General features: G+C 46.6%; 1 protein-coding gene across 2 annotated transcripts in view; it reads left to right on the forward strand.

Moving 5' to 3' along the window:
* Window positions 1–1355: 1355 nt before the first annotated feature.
* LOC123770320 (uncharacterized) overlaps window positions 1356–18001 on the forward strand; it is an 80095-nt gene continuing 63449 nt past the window's right edge. The window contains exon 1 of one of the 2 annotated variants that reach the window (XM_045762075.2): window positions 1356–2137. In XM_045762075.2, coding sequence (XP_045618031.1) covers window positions 2132–2137 — 6 coding nt within the window. In that variant the 5' untranslated portion in view covers window positions 1356–2131. The remainder of the gene's footprint in view (window positions 2138–18001) is intronic. The other variant, XM_045762074.2, reaches the window with a different exon arrangement.

The following is an 18001-nucleotide window of genomic DNA, read 5'->3' on the forward strand; positions in this document are numbered from 1 at the left end:
TTTTTTGTTTGACTTTGATCGTTCTCTGTGACCCGTCTCGCATCTCATACCTTCGCTGAGATGCCTCTGTAGTACTCTCACCATCACTGACGTCACGGTGACGTCACTATCCTCCCCAGCCCACAACCCGTCCGGCGGCACCTGGCAACGCATATGACGTCATCAAAACACGCCACGTTGCCAAATCAGTACGACCGTCTCCGGCGGACCCTGTCAAGGTCATTCACTAGTACTCGGACGGGGGGTACTTATGTGACAAATTTAAATGGAATGCTAATTATTTATGTCCACACAGGTAAACAAAAGCTCTTATTGGTCAGCCGGGAGGTGATCTTAGTGTGTTAAGGGGGGAGTTATTTGCACCGTTTTCTCATGTATATTGAAATTGAATTGAAATAAGTTTATTGAAGTAAAATATACACAAGGGATGAGGTAGCTCAAGCTATTCTCACCCCGTTCAGTACATCGTGTTAATACATACATAGACACACATCACAAACAATAAACATATTACCGAACATTCTGAGAGATACACATATACATTTCCTCGCATGTATATGTGTGTGTATATATGTTTGTGTTTATTGCTTGTCTGGAGATGTGGTTTAAATGTGAAAATAAGAGCGTTTAGCTGCGCGTGTTGACGGTGGTGGTGTGTAGAGGAGAGAGCGGCGGGTTGTAGGGAGTTAGTCAGTGCCTTACAGTCGTCGGTGTTCCAGTCGTACGGTGTCTCTCTCTCCTGTTGTGGACCGGTGGTGGGGTTCCATCACTGGTTGTGGACCAGGTGGTGGGGTTCCATCACTGGTTGTGGACCGGTGGTGGGGTTCCATCACTGGTTGTGAACCAGTGGTGGGGTTCCATCACTGGTTGTGGACCGGTGGTGGGGTTCCATCACTGGTTGTGAACCAGTGGTGGGGTTCCATCACTGGTTGTGGACCGGTGGTGGGGTTCCATCACGGGTTGTGGACCAGTGGTGGGGTTCCATCACGGGTTGTGGACCGGTGGTGGGGTTCCATCACGGGTTGTGGACCGGTGGTGGGGTTCCATCACGGGTTGTGGACCGGTGGTGGGGTTCCATCACGGGTTGTGGACCGGTGGTGGGGTTCCATCACGGGTTGTGGACCACTGGTGGGGTTCCATCACGGGTTGTGGACCACTGGTGGGGTTCCATCACGGGTTGTGGACCGGTGGTGGGGTTCCATCACGGGTTGTGGACCGGTGGTGGGGTTCCATCACGGGTTGTGGACCGGTGGTGGGGTTCCATCACGGGTTGTGGACCACTGGTGGGGTTCCATCACGGGTTGTGGACCACTGGTGGGGTTCCATCACGGGTTGTGGACCAATGGTGGGGTTCCACCACTGGTTGTGGACCAGTGTTGGAATTCCACCACTGGTGGGGTTCCATCACGTGTTATGGACCAGTGGTGGGATTCCACCACTGGTTGTGGACCAGTGGTGGAACCCACCCAGGACTGTGAGCCAGCGTTGTGTCACCAACAGCCGTGTTGACCAAGCCTGGCGCCACCGGTGCTAGACTAGTCACCTGCAGAAACTAATTGCCTCCCCAACGCACGACTTGCCTCGAAACAACACTAAAAGTGAAATTGAATTTATACACGAGTTTAACGCATCGAAACATCGCTGGCCCCATTATTACAGCGGGCGACCTTTGTAGGACACGAAGCGCGGCTCTCATTGGCCGCCGCTGGACCAATCGGAGCGCTCCGAGGCGTCCTTGAAGGTCGGAAGAAACAGAGGAAGTGTAGAACGGAAGCTGTTTCGCATCAGTTGCCGGCGAGGAACGCGAACGTGCGGGTGTGTCAGTCGTGGCTCTTGCCACCTTGAGGCCGCCATAAGTCATTCACCGTCAGTATAAGCCCTTAGACCGCCCCCAGTTGTGGCCGCTACCCACCACGCCCTCCTGAACACCGGCAGGACAACCCCGCCCCTCCTTCCCCACATCCTCCCTTCTGAACCGGTTTGGTCTCATTGAAAGTGAAGGTGTACTTTTCCCGTCATAATAAACTGGTACTGGAAAAATCCGAGTGACCCCCAGGGCGCTGGACGCGTGTACTGGTGACCCGAAGTGTTTGGGCTTCTTCCTCCACGACCTGCCAGGACCTCTTGTAGCATGAAGGTAAGCCTCGGCCGTCTCCTTTATACTTCTCGCATGCTGCAGACAATGCTGTTGTATGTATACAATACATACAATGCACTTCTTACATGCTGCATACAATGATGTATGTATACAATGCATACAATACACTTCTCCCATGCTGCAGACAATGCTGTTGTATGTATACAATGTATACAATACACTTCTCGCATGCTGCAGACAATGCTGTTGTATGTATACAATGCATACAATACACTTCTCCCATGCTGCAGACAATGCTGGTGTATGTATACAATACACTTCTCGCATGCTGCAGACAATGCTGTTGTATGTATACAATGTATACAATACACTTCTCGCATGCTGCAGACAATGCTGTTGTATGTATACAATACACTTCTCCCATGCTGCAGACAATGCTGGTGTGTGTATACAATACACTTCTCGCATGCTGCAGACAATGCTGTTGTATGTATACAATGTATACAATACACTTCTCGCATGCTGCAGACAATGCTGTTGTATGTATACAATACATACAATACACTTCTCCGATGCTGCAGACAAAATACATCATATTTTCAGTATTGTTAGAATATTATATTTCTCTTAATGAAGAACTTATTTTGAACTTTTTGAATATTTTGAACTTTGGTTCACTTGTGGTAATTATGTCAGCGTCAAAAAAAGTAGACAAAAGAGGTATATAAAAGCAGCAATATAGAGATTTCCAATATGTGAGGAATTCAACTTCGATTTTTTTTTTATCTCGACATAATCACATCTGTCTGTTCTGTTCAGTTATCTATAGACCGCATCTATTGTTGTTATAGATTCAGCTACTTGGAACAAGTTCCAAGTAGCACGGGCTATGGTGAGCCCGTAACTTATCTGGCACAGGAGCGGGGCAAGTAGCACGGACTATGGTGAGCCCGTAACTTACCTGGCACAGGAGCGGGGCAAGTAGCACGGGCTATGGTGAGCCCCTAGTGGACTTACCTGGCACAGGAGCGGTGCCCTGAAGCCCGCATCACTCCACACTATTCCTTTATCTCACAACTGGAACTCACGATACTAGAGGACAGGAGGAATAAGGGGACATGATAACGACATAAAAGATTCTGAATGAAATTTAAGTGAAAGAAGCAGTATGCAGAGCTACGAACTACAAAACGAGGCGGAATTGATGAAAACTAATGACACGAATGAATTAGAGATGTGATATATAGGCTCTGAGTTGTAAATTGGTGGAATAGTTTTGACGAAGAACTGCTTCAAGTTAACTCACCAAACAATTTAAAATGTAGTTAAATGTAAATATTATAAGAAAACGGGTCATTACATTAAACTACAAAATGTTCGAAAGGTGGGGGCCAGGAGCATAAGGAGAACCCTGCAAGCATGTCTAGTTTAGATATCTTGTGAGCACACACACACACACACACACACACACACACACACACACACACACACACACACACACACACACACACACACACACACACACACACACACACACACACACACTGTATTAACCTAGTTGTGTTTGCGGGGGTTGAGCTCTGCTCTTTCGGTCCGCCTCTCAACTGTCAATCAACTGTTTCTATCCATCACACCATCACACACCAGGAAGCAGCCCGTGACAGCTGTCTAACTCCCAGGTACCTATTTCCTGCTAGGTAAGAGGGGCATCAGGGTGAAATAAACTCTGCTCATTTTTGTTTCTCGCCGGCGCCGGGAATCAAACCCCGGTCCACAGGATTACGTATCCAGTGTACTGAGCTGCCCACTCAGCCCCCAGCACCCCCCAAGTGTTCCCCACTTGGGGGGTGTGTATTTAATATGTAAACAAACAAAATATCGTCAAATTATGTAATCTTTTGACAAATTTTAAGTTGAGAAACTTTCTTCAAAAATATTACACTCACATTCACAGTCAGTGGTTTATGCACCATTCTCCGTGCGTGAATGTTTTTTTTTTTTGTGATTGGTCTGCTTCTCAAGTCTTTCGACAGTGGTTCTCAAGCTGTGTCAATGTATCCATAAAGCTGCTCAAGTAAGGCCGAAGATGTATTGTATGTATGGTCGTCCTGTCCCCAGTGTCATCCCATAGTTAACATTACTCGCCTGGTGAAGAATGTGTATGAACAGGTGTCAGACCATAGTGAATAGTTCGTTATTGCTCTTCTGTGTCGTAGACTAAATGACCACCTGTTGGCCCAAGACCTCGTCTCCGGACAAGGGAAAAGGTGTTCACAGCTGACGTAAGAGGAACAGGAGGAGGATAACAGAAGGAAGGAGGGAGGGGAAAGGATGGAGGAGAAGAAGGAGGGGGAGAGAGGAAAAGTTGGAGGTGGACAGAGGTCAGGACGCAAGTGTAAAATGTGAAGAAGCTGGCGGGAAGAGGCTACGAGAGAGAGAGAGAGAGAGAGAGAGAGAGAGAGAGAGAGAGAGAGAGAGAGAGAGAGAGAGAGAGAGAGAGACAGAGAGACAGAGAGAGAGAGTGTAGTAGTTCAGACGTCGTCAGTGGTAGTTACCAGACAGTGGCCCTCGTTAAAGGAATGTCCTGCAAGTCACCGTCCAGGACCTGGAGGTCTGGACCGCCATCACATTCCACTTCACTCTTCACCTTCAAACTCAATTCGTGACAACTTTCTTCAAATGCGTGTAGCCAGTCTGTAATTTTTTCTACTTTATTCAAACCATAACATTTCAGCTTTCCACACACACACACACACACACACACACACACACACACACACACACACACACACACACACACACACACACACACACACACACACACACACACACACTATACAAACACCAAAATGACACTTGACTTTACTGAGGATGACGTCTCACTCTTAAGAGCTTTATCACAGCTAAGAGATGCACTCAAGACCAGCTACTCACAAAGAGTATAACTCACAGGAGGTGAAAGTTGTGGGGTGAGGTCAGGAAGGCCGAGGATTAGGGGATGACTAGATATATTTCCATAGTGTCAATGTAACAATAGGATTGTAATACTTAGGTAGATTTTTTTCCCTCGAAGGTGTTTGATGGTTGAAGATTGTGTGTTCTGTCTTGTGTGTGTTCTGTTTTGATGAATTGGTTGTAGTTCCTGAGGTTGTAGTTCACTAGGTTCGTCCTCCATGTTCGTCCTGTGTACACCCATATTGATATTGACGGCTGTTGATGCTGTGTGCTGGACTTGTCTTGACGTTGCTACAGTAATTACTCGGTTTCCGTAACGTATTGAGGAGGATGTTTAACATTCATTGAGGAATCGAAGTCGTAAGAAGTCCTTACGATTTCGTAAGAAGTCCCTACGACTTCGTAAGAAGTCCCTACGACTTCGCAAGAAGTCCCTACGACTTCGCAAGAAGTCCTTACGACTTCGTAAGAAGTCCTTACGACACTTGTCCTCAAGAAACAGCTGAGCACGTCTTAGAGGCCTCTGGGAAGATATCCAGTCAGTGTGTGTTCATTTACTTGACACAAATCATCACCGTGTGTTCCTGTCGTTGATGCAGTCATACCTGGAGTATACCTGGGGAGGGTTTCTGGAGTTCTACTCCCCGAGCCCGGCCTCAATCACCGTGTTCATTTGCTTGACACAATCAGCGAAACACTACAAGATGGTGGCGCCCTCATGTCCAGTCACCAGAAAAACAACAACCTGTCCTGACACACGACCGCCTCACCATCCGCCTCACCATCCGCCTCACCATCCGCCTCACCATCCGCCTCACCATCCGCCTCACCATCCGCCTCACCATCCAAATTCCGGCGTTTAATTTCAATTAAATCGCCACAATATTACCGCAATTTAACCATCTACCTAGAGTGGGTTAAGTCGATCGCCTACAGGCTCAAAACGCTTCTGGTTAGGTGAAAACCATTTTATATTCGACGCCTGAAAATTAACCAACAGAAACCATCGATTTTTTTTAACATGACAGGTAAAACTAAAGGAAGTATAATACTTGTATTTTCCGGTGGAGTTTGGGACATAGAACGTGAGGTCATGATGACGAGGGGCAGCTCTTGTCTGGTTCACAAACGTGGCACAGACAGTTTATATTAGATTGATTGATTGATGAAGATTAAGCCACCCCCCAAGAGATGCAGGCATGGGCATGAATAGCCCGTAATTATAGGTTCATATTCCCCCTCTTAATATCATACATACATGCGACAAACCTGTGCCTGAAACAGTCAAGCCTTCTCACGTCTCTTTATGTCACCCGGTAATTGCACAAATCAACAACCTTGTTTCCAAACCAGTATTTACCCAGGTGTTTCCTGTGTGTAATAACAGAGGCGGTTAGTCGGGGTCGCTCCCTGCTGGCGAGGTACACGAACTATGGGGCCACTCACGGCTCCTGACGAATTAGTATTTAGAAATCACAGCTCAGCACTGACTGACTGGGCTGGCGCATGTGTGCGCATTCCTCTAATAGTAGAGAATGGGAAAATGGTGGTTTGGTCAGCAATTGGCTTGTTCTAAACGATCGACCTAGATGTTCAGTAATTCCCACACGTAGTTGTCTGGTGAGGCTAACAATGTACAGAGTCGTTCATCTCCCACGCGGCCAGACACTCAGATAAGAACATTATTATGTCTGTAAAGACCGTTGGTAGATCATTCGAGTAGAACTCCAACAAGGTACTCGGGTTCGATCCCTTTCTATAATCCTTGATGGGGGGGGGGGGTGTTTCCGGCGGTGTCCGGGCCGACTCAGCGTCATTTCTAGAAAAACAAATACAAGAAAAATGATGAGAAATTACAAGAATGTATGGGAATATATTCGTGTCTGTATCTGTGTCTCATTCTCTCTGTCTGTCTATGTTTCTGTCGTTTTCTGTGTATCTATCAGTGTCTCTCTGCCTCTTTGTGCTTGTGTCTGTCTGTCTCTCTCTCTCCTCTCTCTCTCTCTCTCTCTCTCTCTCTCTCTCTCTCTCTCTCTCTCTCTCTCTCTCTCTCTCTCTCTCTCTCTCTCTCTCTCTCTCTCTCTCTCTCTATTTGGCTGTGTTTCTCTCTAACTCTTTGTCTGAGTTTCTCAGCATCTCTTTATGTATGTGTCTGTCTCTATCTGTGTGTGTATATCTCTGTATGTGTCTGTTTCTCTCTCTGTCACTCTGACTCTGTATCCCTATCTTTTTTGTCTGTGTCTCTGCATGTCTCCATGTCTCTGCCTCTGTTTTACTTTCTGTCTCAGTGTCTGTGTGTACTATATCTGTCTCACACTCTTTCTTTGTGTGGTTACCTCTCTGTCTGTATTTATCTATCTGTGTGTGTTTCTCTAATCTCCTTTTTTGTCTCAGTCACTCTGTGTTTCTGTTTCTTTTTTTCTGTGTCTCTCTGTCTGTCCGTCTGCAGCTGTACCGCATGCAGTGATGAAGCCTCGCCCGCTATGGAGCTGCAGTAATGGAAGAGGTGGAGCCACCGCCACAGGGGCGCCCAAGCCTGTTCGCCCACACCCACACACTCGTCCCACTGCAAGATCTTGCACGCGCAAAAAAACTGGATACCGCCAAAATTAAATACTGTAGAAGCTGGGTGGTGAGCTTCATACGAGCTTCTGACTGACACGATCCGTCAAACTCTGGTGAGGGATTCACGGGTTTAAAGAATATATTATGGGGCTTGTTCCCTTCTTCTTCCGTCCCCCTTGGCCTGTCCCCTCGGCCCGTCCCCTCGGCCTTGGCCCGTCCCCTCGGCCTGTCCCCTTTCAGCTATGCCCTCATATGCTTAATATCATTTGCAAAGCTAAAAGTGAAGCTCGTATCCATCCCTGTAGCACAGCACTCTCTCTCTCTCTCTCTCTCTCTCTCTCTCTCTCTCTCTCTCTCTCTCTCTCTCTCTCTCTCTCTCTCTCTCTCTCTCTCTCTCTCTCTCTCTCTCTCTCTCTCTCTCTCTCTCTCTCTACTCTCAGTACACCTCTCGTACAATTGTAGGAATTGATGTACGCTTGAATTGTTGTTCTTATGCCAGCAGGTTTCTCCTTTCCATGTAAATATATTCTAGGGAACAGTATCGCATAACTCTTGGTAGTCTTGGAAGATGCATGCCACCCGTCCCTCCCACTCTGGTGTTGGTCACTATTATAAAGTTGGAGACACTAAATTTCCTTCCTGGAAGTCTTGCTGTTATTGAGTTGCAAATTGTATTTTCCCCTTTGAGCAATATTGCACTGATGACAGTCTCGGGTGAGTTATAGGAGAGGAATGGTTGTTAGTGACATTGGTTTTTGATTGAGAGTGAGCAGCTGTTGTTGTCACAAGTGTTGTGTTTACCGTTGGTTTGTGGGTCTCTAGATATTGGTGGTGGAGTCCGCTGCCGGGCTGTCAACACCCGCTGTCAACACTCGCTGTCAACACCCACTGTCGCCACTTTCACTCCACTTGTTCATATTTCTCCTGTGACAAAGCATGTGAATTCATTTTTGCTTAGCTGCGATTTCTTGAAATGTCTTCTTTATCAGCAGTTCCGCGTCTCTGCTATTTAATTGCTTAATTTTTTATATTCGTGTGTGTGTGTGTGTGTGTGTGTGTGTGTGTGTGTGTGTGTGTGTGTGTGTGTGTGTGTGTGTGTGTGTGTTTGTGTTTGTGTGTGTGTACTTAGTTGTGCTTGCAGGGGTTGATCTCTGGCTCTTTGGTCCCGCCTCTCAACTGTCAATCAACTGATGTACAGGTTCCTGAGCCTATTGGGCTCCTTATCATATCTACACTTGAAACTGTGTATGGAGTCAGCCTCCACCACATCACTTCCTAATGCATTCAATTTGTCAACTACTCTGACACTGAAAAAAATCTTTCTAATGTCTCTATATGGCTCATTTGGGCACTCAACTTCCACCTGTGTCTCCTAGTGCGTGTGCCCCTTGTGTTAAATAGCCTGTCTTTATCCACCCTATCATTTCCCCCTGAGAATCTTGTCTGTGGTGTCCATGTCTCTCCAAACTCTTCTGTCTCCCAGTGACGTGAGGTTTAATTCCCGTAGTCTCTCCTCGTAGCTCATACCTCTCAGTTCGGGTACTAGTCTGGTGGCAAACCTTTGAACATTTTCCAGCTTAGTCTTATGCTTGACTATGTGTGTGTGTGTGTGTGTGTGTGTGTGTGTGTGTGTGTGTTGACATAGTTGTACTCGTCAAGTTATGCTTGCGGGTGTTGAGCTCTGGCTTTTTGGTCCCGCCTCTCAACTGTCAATCAACTGTGTGTGTGTGTGTGTGTGTGTGTGTGTGTGTGTCTGTCTGTCTTATTCCTAATTCTGTTTGCCTTTGTTACCTCTCTTCTCCTCCATCCACGTCTTCACACCCCCCCCCCTCTACTTCCTGGTCCCCTCCCTACCCTCTACTTCACTAGCTTTCAACTTTCCCCTCGACAGTTTTCCATCACATTAACCTGTAGTTTCCACTTACAAGTGCAAACCCTTCTTACTCCTCTACCTTTCTCTTCTCTTCTTTGGTCTGCTCAACTAACCACTTGCATCTACTTCCCTCTCTTCCACTCCCATTCTACTTCCCTCTCCTCCACTTCCCTCTCTTCCATTTACCTTTCCTTGCCTCTCACTCTCCTCTACTCCTCTGTCTCCTCCCCTCCTCCACCATATTTTCTTACGCTTTCCTTTCGCTCCATTTTTCTCTCCTTCCCTCCACCTCTTCTCTTCGTCTTCCCTGCCTGAGCAACAGCTTCATTACTGGCCATAAAACTCACACACACTGTATTATTTCTTGGAGAAGCTGTGTAGAGCATGGATGACAATGGTTGTAGTGAGAGAGAGAGAGAGAGAGAGAGAGAGAGAGAGAGAGAGAGAGAGAGAGAGAGAGAGAGAGAGAGAGAGAGAGAGAGAGAGAGAGAGAGAGAGAGAGAGAGAGAGATCGTGATGCAAATTAACCAAGGAAGTGTTAGTCGTCTTGAATGTACCTGTAATAGTTGCATTTTTTTATGTTGTGTAAATGAGCTTTCATGGTTCGGAATTTACTGTTACAACTTGCTGTTAAGGTTGGTGGTGGTGGTGGGGGTACTTACCTAGTAGTGTTTATGTGAGGGTGAGGTTTAGCTCTTCATGTCCTGTCTATTAGTCTTGTTTTTACCTGTTGCGCTACAGTTTACATGTTTTGACGTAATTGGTGTCAAATTCTTTGACAAATCTGGCCCTAAAGGTGTGGCTGGAGGTGGCTTCCGCAATTTCATCTGTCAGTGCTCTCCACTTGTTGACTAGCTGTGCTGGGTCCGAGTATTTCCTTATATTCCTTCGGCTCATTTGCGTTTCCAGCTTCCACATGTGTCCTCTTGTCCTACTTTTTCTCAACTGACGAAGCTCTTTTTGTCAACCTTATTATCTTGTATGCCGTGATCATATTCCTTCAGTTCCTTCTATCCTTGAAGGTTTGTGAGATTTGGTTTCAGTCGCCTATTCTAGTAGCTTAACTCTCTTAGCTCTTGCGCGGGGTGCGGATTCCAGGCCGGTGCTGCACATTCCAGTATTGATCTAGTAAATATTGTGTTGATTGCCTCGAAGGAGTCCTAATTTAGGTGTCTTATTTGCCAGCATCTCATATGCTGCCGATGATATCCTGTTTATGTGTGTCTCGGGTGTTAGTGAAGGAACTATATCCACTCCCAAGTTTGTTTTCTCTTTCTGATTCCTCTAGTTTGCCTTATGGTGTAACTGCCTCCTGGTCTCCTTTTTTTTCCTTCCCATGTTATTTCTTTACACTTGTTTGGATTGAATTCTAACAACCATTGGAGTGAGGTGGAGATAGTTAGGTGGTGATGGGAGTCGAAGTGCGAATCATGAATGAATACCCGTCACCACCTTCTCCTATAGTTCATGGTTACCCTTGCTTCCCCTTCCTCCCCTTCCCTACCTCTTCCTCCCCCTTCCCTCCATTCCCCTCTCCTCTTTTATCCTCTATCCACCCGCCCCATCCCACCGTCCCCATCTCCAGGAAGGAACATGAACAACTCCTGAAGGGGAAACTGCTTGATCGTTCCATTAGCAAGACAAGAATGTGCGGGCCACATCGACCTGAGCGAGAACAAAGGCGGTTGAGGCAATCTTGCAGTGTGAAAGCATAATAGAAGCGGTGTTGACGGAAGCGATAGACAGGAAGACAGACAGACAGATAAAAAAAAATCTGTTAGGGGTGTAGAGGTTTGAATTCTAGCTTCGCAAAGGATAGCGTCTGGGTTCGAATCCTTGCAGGGTGTTCGTATGGTCACCGTTCTCTTCGCTTCTGTGTGTAAGTATCTATTATACACACACACACACACACACACACACACACACACACACACACACACACACACACACACACACACACACACCAGGCATGATTGTAATTCTTGGCCATCAGACCAAACTTGGGTTTATCTATAACCTGATGGATAGTTATGTCCAGGTAGTGCGTGTGGTGTGTGTGTGTGTGTGTGTGTGTGTGTGTGTGTGTGTGTGTGTGTGTGTGTGTGTGTGTGTGTGTGTGTGTGTGTGTGTGTGTGTGTGTGTGTGTGTGTGTGTGTGTGTGTGTGTGTGTGTGTGTGTGTGTGTGTGTGTGAGTGTGTGTGTGTGTGTGTGTGTGTGTGTGTGTGTGTGTGTGTGTGTGTGTGTGTGAGTGTGTGTGTGTGTGTGTGTGTGTGTGTGTGTGTGTGTGTGTGTGTGTGTGTGTGTGTGTGTGTGTGTGTGTGTGTGTGTGTGTGTGTGTGCGTGTGGTGTGTGTGCGTGTGGTGTGTGTGTGTGTGTGTGTGTGTGTGTGTGTGTGTGTGTGTGTGTGTGTGTGTGTGTGTGTGTGTGTGTGTGTGTGTGTGTGTGTGGTAATTGGCGGAGACGAGGGTACGTTTCGCGTGTATAATTGTATACTCAACTAGTTGTACTCACTTAGGCGAGCCTTAGCTCTTGGGTGCCATCGTTTAACCTTTGCTTGACTTGTGTTTCAGCATTCAGGGGTCTTTTGGGCTTTGTTGTATACGCATTTAAAGCTGTGTATGGAGTCTGCAGCCACCATTTCTTAGTGTCTCCCCTGCGTCCTCCTGTGTCCGTGTTCTCCTGTGTTCTCCTGTGTCCTCTTGTACGTGTACAACGCGTGCCAAATTGTCAGTGAGAGGTGTAAACCCAGAAGAGAGGTATACCCATGAGTGAGGGGGAGACAGGTACACCAGTGAGACAGGTAAAGGTGAGCATGCGCGTGGTCTTAGAACTTAACGAAATTGTTGGTATGACAGGTGTTCGTGGTGACAGGTGTTCGTGGTGACAGGTGTTCGTGGTGACAGGTGTTCGTGGTGACAGGTGTCCATGATTACTCTACCCGCCACCCTTCTGGTGAAGGGCCTGTGGTTTACCTATGGCTCTTTCCGGAGTTTACCGCCTGCCCTTATGGTGAAAGGTCTGTGGTTTACCTCTGATTTACCTGTGGCTGAATTCGGGAATTGTACCACTTGTCCTGGTGTAGTGTCTGTGGTTTAACTGGTTTACCTGTGGCTGATCTCGGGAGTTTACCCAACCCCTTCACACACTTCTTTCAAGAACCTGTCTAACAAAATGTCATCTCTCAATCTTTCATATTTTTGGTGAGATTTATTTTTTAATGGCTATAGGCTTTTGATATTCATAAGAGCCTATTCCGATTCAGGAATAGAATCTGACTCTGTGCCTATTCTATTCCAGAATAGACTCTGACTCTGCCTATTCCAGAATCTAGACTCTGTGCCTATTCACTCTCCCCTGTTCATCATGTCTCTTTGAGACTTCCTTCCATATCTTTCGCTCCATATCTTTGTTTTACATATTGAGGTGGGAAAATGTTCATATTTGCCAGTTCTTTAGCCTTTTATGAGCGCTGTAGCCTCTGCTGTATTTCTGTAATCTCCTTGTGTAAATTATTTTGTCTTTGATGATATGTTAGTGAATGTTTGAACATTTCAGTGATTCTCTTTTCTTGTATTTCCTCTTCTGTGTTCACTTTCTATCGCAATCCTCTCTTTGATCTTCCTTCAATGGACATATTTGATTCGCTTTTGTTATGCATATGCGATCAAATTCCTTATGCCTTGTGTGGGAGTCGTGGTACTGGGGGATGGTTTCTGGCGCCATGACAGGTGGTTAGTGTTACGACAGTCGCGTGCGGTGCTGCTACTGCTCAAGTGCTACAGTCAACTCTTAGACGAAGTGCAGGCAAATACGACCCGTCACTGCCTCCTCCGCTATTATTAGCGCATGACGCTCTCTCTCTCTCTCTGTCTCTCTCTCTCTCTCTCTCTCTCTCTCTCTCTCTCTCTCTCTCTCTCTCTCTCTCTCTCTCTCTCTCTCTCTCTCTCTCTCTCTCTCTCTCTCTCTCTCTCTCTCCAGCTGAAAGTAAATGTATTGGCAAGGAGAAGTGTATGAGCCGGAGAGGGAGTGGAGGCCCCCACCACGGCGCCTCCACCTCCGCCAACTTTTTATGGCGCGTTTTTTCCGTGATGGCGCAGCCGCCGCCCACCGCCCGCCCGGAGAGCATATCACTGTGGCGAGATGACCATAATCTCCAGCCTCACCTGCCGTCAATTGACAGGTAGTGCTGTCACCATTGAGGTCATGGGTCACCTTGGGATTATGCCACACTTTGGGGTCATGGGTGAGTCACTAGGGGGTGACTCCGTTATTTGTAATAGTAGGTTGCATTTGTAACGTTGGTGGGTACAGGGTACGTACCAGGTAGGCCGACTACACGTACCGCTGGAGAGCACAGGGCAAGTACCGTTGGTGGACACAGGGTACGTGTACCAGACAGGAAGACTACACGTACCGTTGGAGGAGGAGTGTTCTGGCGGTCATAGGAGCAGAAACAAGAGGTGAACAAACCTTCAAGCAAGGGTACGAGGAGACCAATCGCCAACATTTTGAGGTCTCGAATGTGAAAACTGGTCACACCTCTCCCACGCCCCCTCCTGCGCCAGTCTCAGTGGTCCTGTCCAGTGTGGTGGGGGTCAATAGATTAGTGTGAGAGTAGTTAGCGAACCCTGGAGTATCCGCACACTCACACACACTAGTCTGGTTCACCCTTGTGCGCTCCATATATCCTCAAACATTACATCGTAATCGGAAACTGGTGATAATTCAAAGATGTATACCGACAGATTAGTCCGTATAGCACTTGAAGATGTAAAGAAAAAACCAGTGGAGACATCATCACGACATGTAAAATACTCATGGGAATTGGTAGGGTAGACTAGTTCAGGCTATCTTTCACAGATGAGACACGAAGAATTCAACACAGATGTTCCATCGTTAGTTAGGAAAAAAACAAAGTATGCAAAGCAGTAGCGAATAGCTTAAATGAACTAGTAAATGAAGTGAATAATGCAGACGTCATAGGGATTTATTCATATTTATTCATATTTATTCATATACATTTATTCATGACAACCTAGACTCTAGTCTAGAGAATTCATCAACCTGTACATAGGTGAATACACACACACACACACACACACACACACACACACACACACACACACACACACACACACACACACGATTTCTTGTTGGTAATTAGGGAGCATTAGAGGTGGTTTACAGACAGCATCAGAGCAGAATTTCGACTACATGAGCCGTTGGACACTTGGTGGCTTAGCGTTGTCTTCCCCGTGGTCCATATATCTGGCGAAGTATACAGGTGTGTGTGCGAGTCAGGTATTTGCGAAGAAGAGAGATTTCCATCCCAGATATACCGGATGTGAGAACTGGAATGATGAGAGTAAACTGGTGACTGGTAGGGGTACTCATTGGTAAACTGGTGACTGGTAAGGGTATTCATTGGTAAACTGATGACTGGTAGGGGGGTACTCATTGGTAAACTGATGACTGGTAGGGGGTACTCATTGGTAAACTGGTGACTGGCAGGGGTACTCATTGGTAAACTGATGACTGGTAGGGGTACTCATTGGTAAACTGGTGACTGGTAGGGGTATTCATTGGTAAACTGATGACTGGTAGGGGTACTCATTGGTAAACTGATGACTGGTAGGGGTACACACTGGTAAACTGGTCACTGGTAAGGGAAGACAGTGTAAGACCACATGGGGCAAGCCTGATTTGACCTCGTATGGCAAGCCTGATTTGACCTCGTTTGGCAAGCATGATTTGACCTCATCTTGCACCTATGATGCAACAAAGATCCAGCAAATGATTTGATTTACTGTACAAGTTGTGTTTGCAGACACAGCTCACGAGAGACGGATAGAAAGTACAAGAAATTAAAGAAATAAGAATCTGTAGAAGGCCTATTTATATTAGCCTATATGAGACAGCTTTAATTTGTATAAGTGCTATACTAATCAGTGAGGAAAACCATTACCCAGACCAGAGTGAAGGCGGGTTATTCGTACATAAATGGTTTTGGCATCTGCTGGGGCCTCCAGACTTCCTTAGAGGATTCATTTGAATTCCAGGTTGAATAGCTTTTGTCCTGTCGTGGCCTAGTGGGTAAGGCGCGCATCTGGTGTTCCCCGGGACACGGGTTCGAACCCCCCGACATTTTTCTTACTGATGAGAGAACAAGTCACAACCACGTGACAAAAAACACACATGAAAGTAAATAATTGTGACGACGTTTCGGTCCGTCCTGAACCCCTTATCGAGTCGCGATTTGATAATAGTCGAATTTGTATTTGTATTTGTACTACATTTGTACTACGTTTGTATTATTTAGTTGATATCTGACCCTCCTCTGTTTCTTTCCCCCCCCCCCCCCTCGTGACCTCTCATTCTCTCCCTCTCTCTCTCATGACTCATCCTCCACCTTCATGACGCTTTTCTTATGCTCAAATGACTCCTTTGCCCTCCCTCTCCCTCTCTCCCTCTCTCCCTCTCACTTCGTGACTCTTCTCCCCGTTGTATAACTCTTCTTTCCTCTTCCCTCTCCGCAAACTTTTCTTCCTCCCTCTTTATGGCCAGCTGCCCACACCATTACCCTCACAATACTGTCCAACAACCACACCATCACCACTACCACCACACAATATTGTCCAACACCGCTAACCCTCCCCCCCCTCACAATACTGTCCAACAACCCACACCATCACCACTACCACCACACAATATTGTCCAACACTGCTAACCCTCCCCCCCCTCACAATACTGTCCAACAACCCCCACAATCACCACTACCCCGACAATATTGTCCAGCGACCTGACAAACGCCATTACCCCCCCCCCCCCCACACAATATTGTACAAAAAACACACACTAACGTACAGTTGTGGTCAGTAAGAGTCATTTCTCAGATGGACGTGACCACCGCTCCCTCTCTAAAGATCTCACCAAGGAGGTAATGGGAAGACAAAGTTTTGAAACATGTTTTTATCTCTTTCATGTTGGCTCTGTATCTGTACCGAGATGTTGGGAGGTCTTGTGTACTTACCTAATTGTACTTACCTAATTGTGCTTGCGGGGGTTGAGCTCTGGCTCTTTGGTCCCGCCTCTCAACCGTCAATCAACTGGTGTACAGATTCCTGAGCCTATTGGGCTCTATCATATCTACATTTGAAACTGTGAATGGAGTCAGCCTCCACCACATCACTTCCTAATGCATTCCATTTGCTAACTACTCTGACACTGAAAAAGTTCTTTCTAACGTCTCTGTGGCTCATTTGGGTACTCAGCTTCCACCTGTGTCCCCTTGTTCGCGTCCCACCAGTGTTGAAAAGTTCGTCCTTGTTTACCCGGTTGATTCCCCTGAGGATTTTGTAGGTTGTGATCATGTCCCCCCTTACACTTCTGTCTTCCAGTGTCGTGAGGTGCATTTCCCGCAGCCTTTCCTCATAACTCATGCCTCTTAGTTCTGGGACTAGTCTAGTAGCATACCTTTGGACTTTTTCCAGCTTCGTCTTGTGCTTGACAAGGTACGGGCTCCATGCTGGGGCCGCATACTCCAGGATTGGTCTTACATATGTGGTGTACAAGATTCTGAATGATTCCTTACACAGGTTCCTGAACGCCGTTCTGATGTTAGCCAGCCTCGCATATGCCGCAGACGTTATTCTCTTTATGTGGGCTTCAGGAGACAGGTTTGGTGTGATATCAACTCCTAGATCTTTCTCTCTGTCTGTTTCATTAAGTACTTCATCTCCTATTCTGTATCCTGTGCCTGGCCTCCTGTTTCCACTGCCTAGTTTCATTACTTTGCATTTACTCGGGTTGAACTTCAACAGCCATTTGTTGGACCATTCACTCAGTCTATCCAGGTCATCTTGTAGCCTCCTACTATCATCCTCTGTTTCAATCCTCCTCATAATTTTGGTGTGTGTGTGTGTGTGTGTGTGTGTGTGTGTGTGTGTGTGTGTGTGTGTGTGTGTGTGCTGGTGCATCACTTCAGCACAATTGTTACCACCCAACATATGTTGTTCCTCTTATTAGGAAGCTGAAGCGTGCCTTGGTTCACAGTTTCCTGGCTAGGGGATGAGGCGAGGCTTGGGAGCTGAAGCGAGAAATGAGCACGCTAATGCGTGTGGCGATGACTCGCACTCTCGACTTTAACTCGTCCTCGAGTGGAGAGAGTTGAAGATGGATGTAAAGGAGAGAGAGAGAGAGCGAGAGAGAGAGAGAGAAGTGAGAGTGTTTGAAACTCAGTCTCCACCTGTAGATGCAATTGACAGGTGCATGTTAATTGACAGGTGCATGTTAATTGACAGGTGTATGACAATTGTGAAGGGCTAAGAGCTATAATCCTTCATCAGCTCGTCTTGAAGCCTGCCACTATGCAGGCAATCTCCTGAACTATTTATGTATTGTAAGTACATTGTGAACCTGGAACTAACTCCTGTAACCCCCCTCTCCTTACATACATACACACATACATATGTCGCCACATATGTATGTGTGTCTGTAAGGTTGTACCTGTA

Source organism: Procambarus clarkii, chromosome 42 (genome assembly GCF_040958095.1).
Source record: "Procambarus clarkii isolate CNS0578487 chromosome 42, FALCON_Pclarkii_2.0, whole genome shotgun sequence".
In the NCBI taxonomy this organism is placed as follows: domain Eukaryota; kingdom Metazoa; phylum Arthropoda; class Malacostraca; order Decapoda; family Cambaridae; genus Procambarus; species Procambarus clarkii.